This window comes from Mixophyes fleayi, chromosome 12 (assembly GCF_038048845.1).
Source record: "Mixophyes fleayi isolate aMixFle1 chromosome 12, aMixFle1.hap1, whole genome shotgun sequence".
Classification (NCBI taxonomy): Eukaryota; Metazoa; Chordata; class Amphibia; order Anura; family Limnodynastidae; genus Mixophyes; species Mixophyes fleayi.
In genome coordinates, this window is record NC_134413.1 from 47054702 (window position 1) to 47072355 (window position 17654).

The 17654-nt window shown below is 41.9% G+C and overlaps 1 protein-coding gene across 3 annotated transcripts in view; it reads left to right on the forward strand.

The window, feature by feature from the left end:
- The window catches only part of FSIP1 (fibrous sheath interacting protein 1), a 75260-nt gene that overhangs the window by 38070 nt on the left and 19536 nt on the right, over positions 1-17654 (forward strand). For all 3 annotated transcript variants that reach the window (XM_075193207.1, XM_075193208.1, XM_075193209.1), the window contains 2 exons: positions 227-351; positions 14412-14519. In XM_075193207.1, the coding sequence (XP_075049308.1) occupies positions 227-351; positions 14412-14519 (233 nt within the window). The remainder of the gene's footprint in view (positions 1-226; positions 352-14411; positions 14520-17654) is intronic.

The window sequence follows — 17654 nt, forward strand, 5'->3', positions numbered from 1 at the left end:
AGCTGCTGATTGTCTGTCTAAGCCTGTTTTAGACTAATCTGGATAATTGCTATGAATAAAATGTAGCAAACACAATTATTATACATTAGCCATTGGAATTTTATTAATGTGTTACATCATATCCACTGTAATCTAGATTGTGGTGTTGCATTAAGTGAAGCGTTGTTTACTATTAGAAAATTTATTTGCACAGTCATTCCAGTCATCTTGGCATCTCTTTTATTAGATAATGTTTCTGGCATTGAAAACAGTGACTTATTAAACAACAGTGAAATATTACGTCAAGGAACAAAGCAAAAGAAAAATAAAAGCAATAAAAAAGGAGTAAATTTCATTCAAAGAAACATTGAGGTATGTTAAAGGTCTATAAACCGCAGAAGTATCATTAGTGTTTGATACTTTTTACCTTTAATTTTGAGTTCACTGGAGATACCTTTTTAATTTTTCAAATTTTACCTTAAATGGAATTATCCATAAATGCACTGAATAGTCATGGGTTGCATGTAATTCCTACTCCAACTAAGGCTAGGTACACACTAAAGAATTTTCCGACTGACGTGTTATCTACAACGTTTTTACTGACGACTGAAGGTCCGATCGCCCAGGCGATTCATGTATACACACTGGACGTGTTTTAAATAGTTACACACTGAAGAACTTTCCGTCCGGTGTGCTATCTTCAAAAGATTTTACTAGCGACTGAAGGTCCGATCGCTTGGGTGATTCATGCGTACACACTAGACACGTTTTTTTTTTTTTATAAATCTTTTTTTTTTTTTATTTTGAACAAAAAAATGGTTCAGATGACAAATACATTAAATCAAACATGACATACCTGTTACACATTCTGATGTTTTCAAATAGTTTAACATCCCAATTGACAACTCTTCTGACCCTGCCACCATCAGACTTCTCGCCCTTTTCTCCTCCCTGGGCCTCACTCAGTGGACCTCCTCCCCCACTCATTGTCTTGGTCACTCCCTCGACCTTCTCTTCTCTCACCTCTGCAATCTCTCTGACTTCTCCAACTCTCCCTTCCCTCTCTCTGACCACCATCTCCTCTCCTTCACTCTGTCTTCCTCCCCCGCTCCCTCCTCGCCTAAAGCCACCCTCACCAGGCGCAACCTTGACGCCATCGACCTCATCTCCTTCTACTCCTCTCTTGAAACTCTCCTATCATCCCTTCCCTCTCTGGCCTGCCCTGATCAGGCGTCCTCTCTCTACAACCACTCCCTCACTACTGCCCTGGACACTGTTGCCCCGGCCTCTTCCATTCGCCGGCGTCGCCTTATTCCCCAACCCTGCCACTCCAAACTTACCCGCTCCCTCCAAAAGTGCTCTCGCACAGCTGAACGCCTCTGGAGGAAATCTCGTTCCCTGGCGGACTTCCTTCACTTTAAATTTATCATCTCCTCTTTCTGCTCTGCCCTGTCCCTCGCTAAACAATCCTTCTTTAAGTCCCTTATCTCTTCTCAGTCCTCCAATCCCCGCTGCCTCTTCGCCACATTCAACTCCCTCCTCTCCCCCCCTCTCCCACTGTCCCGCCTTCCCTCTCTGCTTCTGACTTCGCCACCTTTTTCTCTTCCAAAATTGAAGCCATTAGACGGAACATCTCCTCCTCCTATCCCTCTCCTACCACCCTCATCGCTTCACCTCCCTCCATTAACCAGCTGTGGTGCTCCTTCACCCCTACATCAGGTGAAGAAGTTCGCTCCCTTATTCTTTCCTCTCCACCCTCTACCTGTCCTCTTGATCCCATCCCCTCTCACCTCCTTCGCTCTCTCTCTCCTACTGCCTGCTCTTACCTCGCACACCTCTTTAACCTATCACTCTCCTCTGGCGTAGTCCCATCCTCATTCAAGCACGCTCTTATCTCCCCTATCCTCAAGAAACCCAATCTTGACCCCACCTCTCTTGCGAACTACCACTCTATCTCTCTTCTCCCCTATGCCTCCAAACTATTTGAGCGGATTGTCTGCAGCCGCCTAACCAGTCACCTCTCTGACAACTCCCTCCTTGACCCTCTCCAATCCAGCGACCGCCCCCTCCACTCCACCGAAACTGCCCTGGCTAAAGTCACTAATGACCTCCTTTCAGCCAAATCCATAGGTCACTTCTCCATACTTATCTTCCTTGACATCTCCGCGGCCTTCGACACCGTGGACCACCCCCTCTTACTGCAAACTCTTCTCTCTCTTGGCCTCTCTGGTTCTGTCCATGCCTGGTTCTCCTCATACCTTGCTAACCGCTCCTTCTCAGTATCCACGTCTGGTTCTTCCTCCACCCCCTCCCCTCTCCCGGTAGGAGTCCCTCAGGGCTCTGTTCTCGGCCCTCTACTCTTCTCGCTCTATACTTCCTCCCTTGGTGCTCTCATCTCCTCGTTCGGTTTTCAGTATCACCTGTATGCTGATGATACTCTACATCTCTTCTCCTGATCTTTCCTCCTCCCTCCTCTCTCGTGTAACTGACTGCCTCTCAGCCATCTCCTCCTGGATGTCCTCACGCTTTCTTAAAATTAACATCTCAAAAACTGAACGCATTGTTTTCCCCCGCCCAGACTCCTATCCCACCACAACCTCTCTATCGTTGTCAATAACTCCACTATCTCCTCTGTCACCCAACTCCGCTGCCTGGGTGTCACTCTTGACTCCTCTCTCTCTTTTGCCCCCCACATTCAATCCCTCGCCCAAGCCTGTCGCTTCTAACTCCGTAACATTGCCCGCATCCGTCCCTTCCTCTCTCAAGATACCACCAAAACTATCATCCATGCTCTCATCATCTCCCGCCTCGATTACTGCAACCTTCTCCTTACTGGCTTCCCCCACTTCCACCTTGCCCCCCTCCGCTTTATACTCAATGCGGCTGCAAGACTCCTCTTCCCCTCACGCCGCTCCTCCTCTGCCTCTCCTCTCTGTCTCGCCTTACACTGGCTCCCCTTCCCCTACAGAATCCTTTTTAAACTCCTTACCACCACTTACAATGCTCTCTCGCAGTCTACTGCCCCTTATATCTCCTAACCTCCTCTCCATTCACACTCCTGCCCGCTCCCTGAGCTCGGCCAATGATCGCCGCCTCTCCTCCACACTGATCACCTCTTCCCACTCTCGAATCCAAGACTTCTCCCGTGCTGCTCCCCTTCACTGGAACGACCTCCCTCGCTCCATCCGTCTCTCTCCCAATCTGCGCTCCTTCAAAAGGGCACTTAAAACCCACCTGTTCCTTAAGGCCTACCAACCATCCACTTAACCTCTCATCTCTTCTGCTCATCCTCCACACTCATCCTCCCCTGACCCCTCTCCTCTCTCCCCTTTGCTTCACTGGCTCCCTTTTGTGCCTGACTTTGTTTACCCTCCCTTAGGATGTAAGCTCGAATGAGCAGGGCCCTCTTCCCTCCAGTCTCCATACCTGCTCTTCTGCTCCGTGTCTACTGTATCTGCCCGCCCGGAGTTTCTGAAGTATTGGTACTTTGTGTTTAATCTTCTGTACTGTTCTACTCTGTATAGTCTACTGTATAGTCTACTGTTTGTACTGTGTGCGGCGCTTCGGAAACCTTGTGGCGCCATAAAAATAAATGATGATGATAATAATAATAAAAAAATACAATTGAGATATTCATAACAGTTAGGTATTAGTGTTCAACATCAAATATAAGCATTGAAATTGCGTTGCTTGAAATTCACGAAAACATTGTATATATTCTTGTACGCATATACTCATGAATGTAACTGCTTGGTATGAACTATTATCAACAGATGAACACAACTGAAATGGGAGAAAAAGACAAGGGGGGGGGGGGGTAGTTGTCTTTTAGTGAAATTCAAGTTAAAGGGTATTAGTCCGGCCTTTATCTAACTAACGGTCCTCTGTGTCCTTAGGAGTGTTAGAAGGGTCGAGCAGTTCGCCCAAATGTTTATTCGCTCAACATTCCCAGAATCAAAGTAAATTTAGATTTTTGGTTCCAGAGGTTTAGGTTTCGGAGTCCAATCTAGACATGTTTTAAATAGGTACACACTGAAGAACTTTCCGACTGACATGTTATCTTCAAAGATTTTACTAACAATTGAAGGTATGATCGCTTGGGTGATTCATACGTACACACTAGACACGTTTTAAACGATTAATGGAAGATGAACCGTCCAGGCAGCGACTTTTCACAGCCATTTTGTCGTGTTAAAAGATTTGGATTTCGTACGCCCTGAAACAATATATGTGGTCCCTGTAGCAATGCCCCCAAGAAATTTAAATAATGGGCCGAGCATGTTCATTAAGAACCACCCAAAAAGTTATTACAGAACTGAAAAGATATATTAATAAGTAAAGGCATAAAACCCAATTGTAAAGTGCTACGGAATTTGCTGCCGCTATATAAATAAATGTTGATGATGATGAAGTATATAACATGTTGAATATACATATACAGGGTTACAAAACACTTGTGCAAGATACATTGCCATGTACACAGGTGTATAAATATGCCAGCAGTCATATATAATACACATCCATATAAAACATAGAAACGTGGGTTTCTTGTATAGTACATGTACACAGTTGTGTAATTATGCAGGCAGACAAATCTAATACACATATTTTGTATTTCAAATGTATGTGTCTTTAATCTATACTAGAGTGACAAAGGGGCATAATTATATAGGCAGACATATGCAGTACACGTTTATAGAAAACAAAGTTAAGTGCTTTTCTTGTAGACTAATGAGAAAGGTGTATAAGTAAATAAGCAGATTTGCTATACACATCAATGCAGTAGACAGCTACTCTTGCTTCACCTAATTGCCATTTGACTGACATGGGCACACCGCACCACGTGGGAGAAGTACAGACATCAGAAATTTACATGCACACGCCCCCAAAGGAGTCGCAGATCGAGGAACTATCACCAGTTGGTCGTGGATCAATTGGAAATTTATACACATTACATGCTCGTAAGGGGATTGGAACAAGATTATAAACAGTGCAACCAACCAGATGAACTGACAATCGGCACTTTAGGGCAGACATCCGAACGAACGGTCATATGTCGACTGTTTTGCACGATGATTGGACGAAAAAGCTCCAGTGTGTACCTAGCCTAAGAGTTCACTGCACTCACCACACTGTAACTTGACAATGTTTTAAACAAATAGACAGAGCTCTCACATTTTGACCCAGCTTATGACAAACAGGTAAAGCCCATTGCTAATGGCTGTTTTGCGTAGGTAAAACAACACTTTCTTAAGGCAGCTAAGGGATGAGTAGCATCATTCAATGCCTTAAGATAACATTGTTTTAGCCACAAGAGACAGCTGTTGGTACGCACTCTGTCAAGATATGATGTTGCTGTCTATTTTAATAAAACATTGTGAAGTTATAGCGAGTGCTGTTGACCTAACCTCCTCTGTTTGAACTGTTTTGTGTTTTATGTATCCCGTGTACATCGGCCCATAAAAGCTCACTGGAGGCATACACAGTCTGTATGCCACATCCACACCTGTGTCAGCGTATCTCCTTTGCCCCCATATTGGCTTTGGAGTGTACAATATTACCCCAACCTATTTATCCCCCATTGGGGTTGGATAGAGACTATTACATCAGATAATGAAAATTGAATGATTTAAAGTGTCCACTTTATGTTCTGCTTTATAATTCTTTTATGCCTACGCACCTATGGTAAGAAACTAACTTGAACTGCATAGTCATGTGCATGCCTCAATGGTTGATTATACAATAATAATAATACAATATTTTCTGGGAATTTAAAGGGCTAAAGGTACATATTTTTAAATGTTAATAAACATAACTTTTTTAGACCAGACACCTATTTAATATCTTGAAAATTATTCAGATCCCCTTAGTTTGCTGAATAACAAATCCTAGACCGACAGCTATACGGTTACCAGAAAATTTGCCTTACAGCTGGTCTCCACCAGTGGTTTATTGAAATAGTTGCCATATTTTATGGATGAAAAAACAAATGTTAAAGAATAATTTATTATCATCATCATCATCATTCAGGTTATGAATCTCCAGGATAGCTGTGAAAATGAAGAATAACGAACATGACCAAAACGTTAGAGATAAAGTAATACAGATTCGGAAAAGGGTACAAAACAATAACCAAGTGTTTGACTATCCATTGGGCATTGTTGGTTAATTTATCAGGAAGTGGAAGCTGCATCATACCACACAGACACTGCCTAGAAGAGGTTGTCCCTGATAACTCACTGTGCAAACAAGGCGGCTTGTGAGAGATAGAGCCACATCGAGACCAAAAATGTATTTGAATCCGCTACAGAGATTTTAGTAGCTGAGACTGGAATAAAGGTGAACTGGTCAAACCATATTAAGAGATCGGAATAACACTGGCCTGTATAGTAGAGTGGCACAAAAGAAACCATTACTTGTAGCCAACCATGTAAAAGCATATCTGGAATTTGTCACAAAACCATCAGAATGTCCTAATTTATGTGGTCACATGAGATCAAGATAGAGCATTTTGGCCAAGTGGCCCAACTCTAACACAAGCCACATCTAAAGAAAAACCACCATACCTACAGTGAATGGTCGCATTATGCTGTGGGACTGGCTTTCATCAGGAGAGACTGGACTTCCCTTTAAAACAGAAGGAAGAATGGTGCAAAATACAGTGAAAAGCTGCAAGATAACCAGATTTATAGACTAAAAAGGTACAAGACTGAAGCATGCTTCTTTCAGAAGTCTCTAATTCCAAGCACAAGGCTAAACTACCATCGGAATGGCTCAAGAACAAGGAAAATGAACGTACAATGCCCCAGTCACCATGAAGAAAAAGTAAGGAAGGGGGCACGGGGTAGGTTTAAGGATAGTCTCAGTCAGAGCTAGCACAGATTCTCTACAGTTGTGAAGACACCAGGGGGTAAATGTATTAACCTCCGGTTTCTTCAACTTTACAAGGCAGCACCGCTTTAAATTTAAGCGCCGAAGACGCCGAACTCGCGGGAGTTGAAGAAACCGGAGGTTAATACATTTACCCCCAGGACTGGTATCTTCTAGTGGGTATCTTGATACATTTGGGCAAATGGAAATTATGCAAACAAATACAATTTATTATGGCAGTTTACAGTGTTGCGTAAGATCGCAGCAATTGTACATCTAGACGAGTGTCCCGAAACTCAGCAACAGTATCTACAATATACCTTCCAGAATTAGGTAAAAGATGTTGGTAGAAGCCGCTGATGATGGTGTACAATCTTTTCAAACAAAGGTACGTATTGCAGGGAATAGTTCCGTGTCTCCGTGCATAGGGTAAAAGCTCACACGGCCAACTACTTGTAGATCCTGGTCCAGACTGTTCGAACCGTAGATGTTACCAAGTCTAACATGCCGCATTGCTCCCACATCACTCTTTTTATGCTCCATCTCTCAATGATTGTCAATGAGAAGGGCTAGTTGGTGTCACTAAATCTGAGTTTGGGAGCAGAGCCAAGATGTCCCATTTCTTATAGATGAAAAGCTGATAGAGCAGTTTACTCTTGGGCACTTTGCTCGCCAAGACACTTTGGGGTATATTTACTAAACTGCGGGTTTGAAAAAGTGGAGATGTTGCCTATAGCAACCAATCAGATTCTAGTTAGCATTTATTTAGTGCTTTCTACAAAATGACAGCTAGAATCTGGTTGGTTGCTGTAGGCAACATCTCCACTTTTTCAAACCCACAGCTTAAGCTGGGTACACACTACACGGTTTTCGTCCAATAATCGGCTCAATCAGCCGACATACGACCACTCGTTCAAAAGTCGGGTCAGTGTGTGTAGTGACACGATGGTTGAAAGTCTGCCAAAATGGACGATTGTCGCCTCATTTGGTTGGTCGTGCCGTTTAATATTTTCGTTCCAATCTCGTTTCCGTTGTGTAGTGTGTATAAACTTCCGACCGATCCACAACAGTGAGTACGAAATTACAGTAATTGCTCACGACAACATGGCTGTAAAAAGTCGCTAAAGGGACGTCCGCTCTTCCCTTTATCGTCCTAAACAAGGCTAGTGTGTATGCAGTCCATGGACCGAGCGATCGGACCATCGATCGCATGTAAAATCGCTTGGCATAAAAAGTTGGTGGAAATTTCTGTAGTGTGTACTTAGCTTTAGTAAATATACCCCTTTATCTTATTCTCTGTATTAGTCCTTCAGATTTAATTACTTTTCATTATGCGAAGACACCCACTTGGCTATTTTTAAGGAAACAGTGGTTCTTTGTTCTAAACGCAAACAAAGTCCAGTATAATGTGTACACTAACAAAAAATATCAACAAACTGCTCAAGACACCATACTAACAATGGGATTGTCCATATACCAGGCATTGTTCTGTATTTACATAGTTGTGGGTAAGAAAATCACAAGGTACCAACTATTGGCCGTGATAAACGAGTGTGGCCATGTTTAAACCTCCCAACTGTATCTGTTACGAAGAAAGCCTACCCTTATAATACTTTGTCTCCTGTAATTCTAGCTATGAGAACCATGTCACTGTGACTATGGGCTAGATTTACTATCAGGCGTGTTTGTAAACCCGCCGACTTTCGGCGGGTTTGGCGGCGTTTTATCCATCGCCGCATTTACTAACCCTAAACCCGGCGTCCAAACAGCCAGAAATGATGTTTTCAAACCCGCCTCTGTATAAAGCGCCATGACGGTTTCAACAATGTTCAACATACAAACAGCCGGATTTACTATTAGGGGGTTTACAAAGCCGCTGGAAAACCGCCATTCAAAAGACCAAAATGAAAGCGCTGCTTGTGAGCGGCGAGATTGTTCAAACAGTGTGCTGTTAGAGGTATTTGGTCAATCAGAACAGAAGGTAAAGGGCCATTTCATGTACAAAGTTTGTTCCTTTGGGATTGTATATGTTAAAAGGCCACAGTGTCTTGTAATTGCAGTGTTTTTTTGGTTTCTTTTTCTCTTGTGTTTTCCCACCATGCAATTTATTTACTGCTTTCCACATTTGTTGTTTTTTATTTTAATATTGCAACAAATCCCTTAACAGAGTGTAAAAGCAATTCTAAATGTACTCAATAAAGAATGGGTTTCTGGCTGATGACTCCTCTGCTGCATCCTCACACATCTGCACAGCACAAATTCAATGAGGCACATACCCACTAGTAGAGGTGTGTTATAGCGTACCTTTATACTTTGGTAAACTAGGTTCAGGTTACTAGAATAATCTGGTTGGGTGGCTATGTATGCACCTGAAAAGGGGTCTGATATTATCCTGGCTGGCTGTTTGATACATAATCTAGCATTACATCAACTTACCCCACCGATTATTGCAGTAGACAGTGAAGAAGAAGGGGTCCGTGTCACATCTGGTGATGTGCAGAGCACAGAGGGCGGAAGGCAGATTAGAGTCCGTCTCATTACAAACTACTTCACATGTAAGTGCAGAATAGGAAAAACATTTATTGCTCTAAAATGTGTTTGATGTGAGTGCAATGTTTTTTTTAATTTAAATTGTTTTGTAAATTGGAGCCTTTAAAAAGAGGATAGTGTGTACTCCTCATGTGGTAAATATGAACATCCCTGGAAAGTGACAGTCAGAGGTCAATGTGTAAGTGATTTGAGTGCATAGTTTTTTTAAACATCAGTATACTCTTGTTTAATTAGCAGAAAAGAAACACTGACACCATAGAAATTTAACTGCATTTATTGCAGTACAACACAATAAATAATAATGTATAATGCTTACACAAACTGAACAAAACATTAGGTAATAATAATGTATTAGCGCTAGCGACGCCTTTTTGCTGGCATATCGCTATGTTTGGACCCACTCTCTCCTCTCCCTCGCCCACCCCTGGTGCGAGCACCTCTCCTTGGAGGAGTACTCTGTGCCGATCTGCTTGGCGTACTAGCGGTACTGGTGGTAGCCGAAGAAAAAGGTGCCGTCAAGCGGGCAATCAGTTCCTGCTGTAGTTGCCCTGCCAGCCGGGTCACGTTAGCATTCCCCTCGCGAACGGAGGAATGTAAGGCCTCCACAGCCCCAGTCATTTGGGCCATCTGCACATTTGATTGTTCCCATGCATTAGCCAGACGGTTGATTGCAGCAGGGATCTGGCTATTGGAGCGGTGTATCCGCCTCAACTGGGCCGCAATTTGGGACATGTGGCGAGTTTGGCTCTCCATGAAGATTGTTTGCTGCTGCTGGAAAGCGCCAATAGACAGCGCCATTTCTCTGGCTGGGTCCATACTTTGAGGTGCAGGTTGCTGGTGTGCTGGGGCTTCAGCAGGGCCAGGTGCAGCATCCTGGAGGCCAGACACAGGGGCATCCACTTTTTCCAGGGTGATTATGGTTTGCTCATCTGGCTCAGGGGACATTTGCAGGGACTCCGCCTGAGGTGCCTGGTATGAAGAGGGCCCTGTGTATGAAAAATGACGGTAAGTATATAGGATATAATATGTTTGTATATTGCATTCTGAACACTGGATAGGAAAGAATAATCTTTAGCAACTACAGATTGTTTCACAATGTTTGCATTCCTGATTTCTTGTCCTATGCTACCTGCTTTTGGATGCACTTATTATCCTTTTAATACCCATTATCATTTGGACTATGTATGGTTGAGGGGGCTAAAAAAGCAAAGTATTTTTAACCTACAAATAATAGGATTTATTACGCAAAATCTGGCTAGACCGTGCTTTGGGGTAAACTAATCCTATTTTAGTACTCCCTCTGTGTAGTACATGCTGGGGTATTTTGACTAAACTGCGTGTTTGAAAAAGTGGAGATGTTGCCTATAGCAACCAATCACATTTGAGCTTTCTTTTTGTAGAATGCAATAAATAAAGTAAAGGTATATTCAGATTGGTTGCTCTAAGCAACCTCTCAGTTTAGTAAATGTAGCCCTAAGTTTGCATAGCAAACCATATAAAAAAACAAAAAAAACATTGCCAGCAACATTTGCACAGAAAATCAATTAACTCCATTATTTAGCACAAAAACATAAATCACACACCTGCTTGCTCGTCTGTGCCCGAATCTCTGACTGAAGGTGGAGGTGTAGGTCTCGGACTGGGACTGAACTGCGGTCCTGGCGAATCTGCATGTATTAGAAAAAGCATACAATGTATTTGCAGCAAAAAGCAATTTACAAATAAAATTTTTGGGGAAAACATGTGTTTGCACATTATAAAACAGTTTGAAACAAAATTATTGCCCTTTAAATACTGATTGAGTAAAAAAGGCACTTTTAAAATAAAAACACATTATCAATATTGTTATCGCAAAAAGGACAAATAACTCACCAACTCCTTGGGCAAACGAGGGCGAATCTGTGTCTTGCACATTAATTCCCTCCACAATTTCACGGGGCATTATCTGCGCAGCTCCTCCTCATAGCTGGTATATTCAATGCGAAGAGGGGGGCCACCACCCGTGCATCTTGTGGACCTCCTTTCCTGGGCCATTTTTCTTTCAGCCTCCTCTTAATGTCCGAAAATCGCTTGCGGCAGTGCGCCACTGTCCTCTTTAGTGGGCCCACCGCGTTAACAGCATCGCAAACTCTCCCCCACAATTGGTGGCGCCGCCTTAGAGGAGTCCGGGCTGCCAGGTTGCCTAGGATGACCTCATAGCAGGGAACTATGTGGTGCACCAGCACACAATTCTCATCATGTGAGAAACGGACATTCCTCCCTGTCTTAGACTTCCTGCCATGTCCTGACTCCTCAAAGTCTCCCTCTCCCTCCTCTGCTCCATCTCCCTCTCCTGAGCCTCTTCTTCCCTCCTATCTTTGGACATTTTCACACAGAAGACAGAAACACACAAAACACTGAAGGACTGACAAACACAAAGGACAAACTAGACTAACTACAGACACACTCTCAACACAGTCACACACAAGTAACACAGACAAAGGACAAGTCAAATACAAAAAATACAAGACAGAAAATAAATGTGCAAAACAGAAAAATACCACAGGACTACTCACACTTCAATCAGATATCGCTCCACCAATCCACCAAACTCCAACTCTCACCAACTTTCAGCAAACCACAATCCTCCAAACTCCTCTCACAAAACTCCTCAAAACCCTATCAAAGAAAAAGTGTCAGGCCAGTGGTTTATATAGGGCTTGTGATGTCAAATCTCCTGACTTTGAAAATAGCCAATAGTAACAGGCCATGAGACAGGTGTAATTTTCAAAAAAACCGCCTTCACACGAAAGAGCCATCATTTAAAGCAAAAGCGCCATGTTCTATTCAAAGCCGCCGGCGGCTTTGAGCATTACATCCCGCCGTGACATCGCCGGCGGCTTCAAATTGAAGATGAAATGCGCCCATTAGTAAATCCGGCTGTTTGCAATGCAAACCCGCCGGAAAGCCGGCTTCAAGCCGCCATGCATCACGCCTGATAGTAAATCTAGCCCTAAGAGTTGCACATAGAGCAAAGGTTTCTATTCACACCAATATTTTTTTTAAAAGTTACTGCTTTAAAAATATTTTGGACCCTTCTAGAATGTATGTAAGTCTGTGTCTTCACTAACGACATGAGAAATGATTACAGTGAGAGATATATACTAGTTTACTGTTGCAAATGTGCTATAAACCAAAAGAACCCATCAAGCATTTACTTTAATGGCTTTAACTTTTCCTGGATTGCTGATGTTTGCCAAGGGGACGTAAATATTTAAATTTGTTAAACCTTGATTTAAGCCAGACTTACTGTAGCTCTGTGTAGTGGTGACAGGTGTGTCTTTCCCTGCACAGTGCACATGTTCTTTGATCTGCAAGAAAAATGAACTTGAGAATAAGAAAAACCATTTGATGTGAGTTTAATTGTGCTTACTAATGGACACACAGCTGGGTCACATTAATATTATTATTATTGTTATTGATAGATTTATAAGGCCCCACAGCGCCATACCGTAGGGAAAACAGGTCATACATAAAACAGGATTATATAAGGTAGACAGAATCAATGCGTACATGAAAACAGACGGTAGTGAGGGCCCTGCTTATTCGAGAGTTTACATTCTAAAACAAGAGAGGTGAGTGTTGTCGAGAGTGGAGTTTGGGACAAACGTGAGGGTGCTCTAGTGTGAGTAGAGTCGGCAGGATTAGGGTAATCTCCATTAAAGAGAGAAGGTTATCAGAGAGCTTCTAAAAGGTTTGAAGGTTTGTGAAAGTCTGATTGGGCACAGTAGGGAATTCTATAAGTTGGGAGAAGTCTTGTAGGTGAGATTGAGAGGTAGATACCAGAGTCGAGGCGTAGGTCAGAGGTACATCTAAGAGCACAAGGGTATTTTGACATGAGATTTGAGCTTTAATGGTAAGTGAGCTTCACGCGTTTGAAAGAATTTGTCTAGGTCTAGATAAGCCTTCCCTGCTATTTAGCAGAGGTGGGGAAACTCCGTCTGAGCCACCCCCCCATTACCTAAATGATCAAAACTAACATAACCTGCTGGTCTATTTCTAAATCTGTGTGCATATATTTGGAATCTGATTGGTTGCTATAGGCAACCAATCAGTATGCAGTCCCGAACTAAAGGTGCTTAAAACATGTGAGTATCAGTCATATCTCTCCTTTAGCTAAGGGCAGCACGGTGGCTTAGTGGTTAGCACTTCTGCCTCACATGAGTTTGATTCCTGACCATGGCCTTATCTGTGTGGAGTTTGTATGTTCTCCCTGTGTTTGCGTGGGTTTCCTCCGGGTGCTCCGGTTTCCTCCCACACTCCAAAAATATACTAATAGGTTAATTGGCTGCTATCAAAATTGACCCGTGTATGTGTGTGTTAGGGAATTTAGACTGTAAGCTCCAATGGGGCAGGGACTGATGGGAATGAGTTCTCTGTACAGCTCTACGGAATTAGTGGCGTTATATAAATAAATGATGATGATGACGGTATGCCAAAATCTGCCTGTACTGCAGTTTGTTTTATTTTCAATGTCTCTCTTAAAATAGTTTAACAAAAAAAATCCCATAATGCCATTTGATGTTCCTTTACATTCATATTTTGAACAAAAATACCATGTATAGCTTGCAAAAATGTGGCCACAATCTTTATAGAGAAGGAGCAACTCCCTATAATTTTTCTTTCACAGATGAGGTCATAGAGTTCTAGGCAACGTACTGTAGACATTTCTTGAGCATTGGTCTTTTATTGCTGAACACGATAGTTATATTATTAACATGAGCTGTAGACATTTGAAGTAGTGAGGAGAAAAGTATTATAACTCCGTACCCTGGGTTTGGTATCTCCTGTGTGTAAGAAGTGTCCGTGGAACTGTTCTCGATTACACTTATTAATTTAAGTTGTCGGGATGTAAATCTTGTTAGTACTCCGGTTAAATGTGATGTAAAAAGCCTGTTATTTTTGGCAGTACTTGCATGTTAATCAGTTGTAGCTAAGCTCTAGTGAGATATGACTGACTGTTTATATTACAGCTAGCAAAAGATGCTGGGTCCCATGTGCTTCTCATGGATGACGAAAAATTACGACTGGAGCAGCTGCTGGGGGATATTCAAGATGACTGCAGTGATGATGACGCAACAGTAAGTAATTCGGAGACGGTAAATATTGGAAAATGTTTTTCTGTTTTGGTCAAATGCCACATTAAAACATTCTTCCCGTATTAGATAATTTTCCACATATACTGTGGGGCTATGTTGCATCTTCTGTATATGCAAGACCATTTAATTAACACCACTTTTCATATTTGCTTACTCCTGTTGGAATGAGCTAAAATAAGTCTTTTAAGGCAAAGGGTACCACACCACCCTTTCTTTCCAACCCTTGCTGCACTCTACTATCTAGGTTCGGCGTCTAATTCAAGGAGAATGCGATCGCAATGTAATACTTCCCCAGTCCCCTCACTTCCCCCTAGTAGAAATGTCTCCCATGCCCGTATCTACGAATGTAAATGTTTACTCAACCTCACCTGCATCTGTTTGTGATAATTATTTCTTCCTGGCTCATATATAAATTACATTAATTGGAGAGTTGTTAGTGGAGGTCATATGGCATCAACACTGACAATTCTAAAAAGAATGCCTTTTACTTTATCTACTACTGTGAGCCTGGGAAAAACTACAGTTAAATGTGCTGGTAGGTATGAGTAACTCTTGAACCATGCGTGTTCCCACGATGAGTATGTATGCCTCTCTAAATGAGCAGTATATAGTTAATGCATAATGGTAATATACATTGGTTTTATGCATATCACAGCGAATGCATGCCTAAGCTCCTGTGTCAAGTAAATGCAAAATTAAAAGCCAAAGTTTATGAATCATTAACTTAATGAGCTTCCCAGATTTCCGTACTTTAGCTAAATTTATTACCATGTCTCAAGTAAGTAAACTGCTGGAAAGTCTGACGCGTTAAATCAATGGCATCAGCCACTTATGGGGCATTAGTAGACACCAGGTGCCCTTGTGCTGATGCACGTCCACTCTCGAGGTATCTTGTAGTTAGCGATGAGTCTAATTTGCTACCTAGTCAACAACTTTCTGCTGTACTGTACTGAAATGATTTGAAGGACCAGGCTTGAGAAAAGAGAATATGTCTTTTGAGTATCCATTGACGTCTGGATCACATGTGCAAGTCAAGGTCACCACTTTTAGTTCAGAAGCTGGGACGTATGCTGTTGTTTTCCTGGAGAAAGAAAGCATAAATAAAAACTAGATGCCCCCTCATCCACAATTCCATAGGACAGTGTTTTCCAAACCCAGTCCTCAGGTACCCCTAACAGTGCATGTCTTCCATATCTCCTTGCTGGAGCGCAGGTGTATTCATTACTGACTAACACATTGTAACAGATCCACAGGTGGTATAATTATGTTACATGTGACCTGGAAAACCTGCACTGTTAGGGGTACTTGAGGACTGGGTTTGGGAAACACTCCTCTAGGAGCTACATCGCAGTTCGTTTGCAGTATTATAGTCCTTTTATATAATTGGTCCTTTCAAAATGTAACAATCCGTGAGCTGACAAATATTCTCATAGTATAGCAGGAGAGCCATGTGCAGTAATTATTATTACCATTAATATTGGCTTGTAAATGAAGCTTAAGTGCAAAAAAAGTGACGTTTTGGAGCTGTGCATGTGTTTTTTATTTTCCTGCGAATTATCTGAAAAGTACATTTGTTCTGATAAATACATACTGGTAGGTTAAATGGCTTCAGACAAAAATGGACCATTTAGGGCTAGATTTACTAAGCTGCGGGTTTGAAAAAGTGGGGATGTTGCCTATAGCAACCAATCAGATTCTAGCTTTCATTTATTTAGTACCTTCTACAAAATGACAGCTAGAATCTGATTGGTTGCTATAGGCAACAGCCCCACTTTTTCAAAACCGCAGCTTAGTAAATCTAGCCCTTAGTGTGTGTGTGTTTTGTGTGGATGGGTATGGTAGGGAATTTACACTGTAAGCTCCAAAGGGGCACACTTATAGCAACCAGCGTATTAATGGCTTTATATTTTCACTTCTTTTACTAAAAATTGTCTTTTTGTTTTTCACTTGAATTTTGTTTGCTTTCATTGTGAGCAAGTATCATGATTGGTAATGACACCCAAATAAATATGCTAAATTATTTGATATTGAAGCGGTCAGTTTAGAAGTAGCATTGCTGTAGCTATAATATATATAATTTTGAAAAAATTCTATATCATCTTTATTAGAAGCATTATGTGAAAACTTTACAAGAAACATGCAAAAGTAAATAATGAACATATTACACTTGGTTATTGCACATTTTTAGAAAGATAACCAAGTATAAACTTTATAGTATGGTATATGTGATGACCAGCAATCAAGGAGGATAGGCTGGTGTGTATCCATGCAGCTGCACCAACTGCTAGCGGTAATTGTCTACTACCCCTTGTGGTCCTTTGACTAGCAAGATATTTTTACTAGCAACCAGGGGAATGACTGCTACATTGAAGATTGGAACAGGAGCTTGTGAAGCTCACACGGTTAGATGGACGGTTTTTAACACCAATGTCAGGGAATTAGGTGTACACTTAGGCAAGAATAGTCAAATTAGTATTTTGAAATACTACCTGTGTCACTTGTTACACCTGAAAGACGTTGCGATCTTAAGGAGATAAACAAGTGTCTGAGACGTTGGTTTAGGAGAGAGGATCTGTTTTTTTCTGGGGAACTGTGCCGATTACTCTCTTGGCTATGACTGTAGGAACAGGCTGAGCCTCTATGGGGAGATGATGGTCAGAAGGCTAAGAGGAAATCTTAAAATATCAATTTGATAGATGATGGTTGAAGATAAAAGCAGTGTGCATGGAAGTGTAGAAAGGGAGCAGGCCTTAGTAAAGGGAGGGATGGGTTATGAGAAGCGATGTAAAACTAGTGGCAGTAAAAATATTACAATGTATAATGACAAAGGCTATATGACTCTTTCAAACAAAATAGGAAAACTAGAATTAATGGTAAAAATTATGATATAGTGTAGCTGAGATTTGGTTGGATGAAATTCATGTTTGAGAAGTACATTTGGAAGAATATAGTATATTTAGGAAGGATAGGGATGGAGGAGTTTATATAGATCATCCAAATCAGTCTATGCCCCGCTGGAGCTTACAATCTATATACCTTACTACACAGACAGACACTAGGGTTAATTTCATTAGAAGCCAATTAACCTACCAGTTTGTTTTTGGAGTGTGGAGTTGA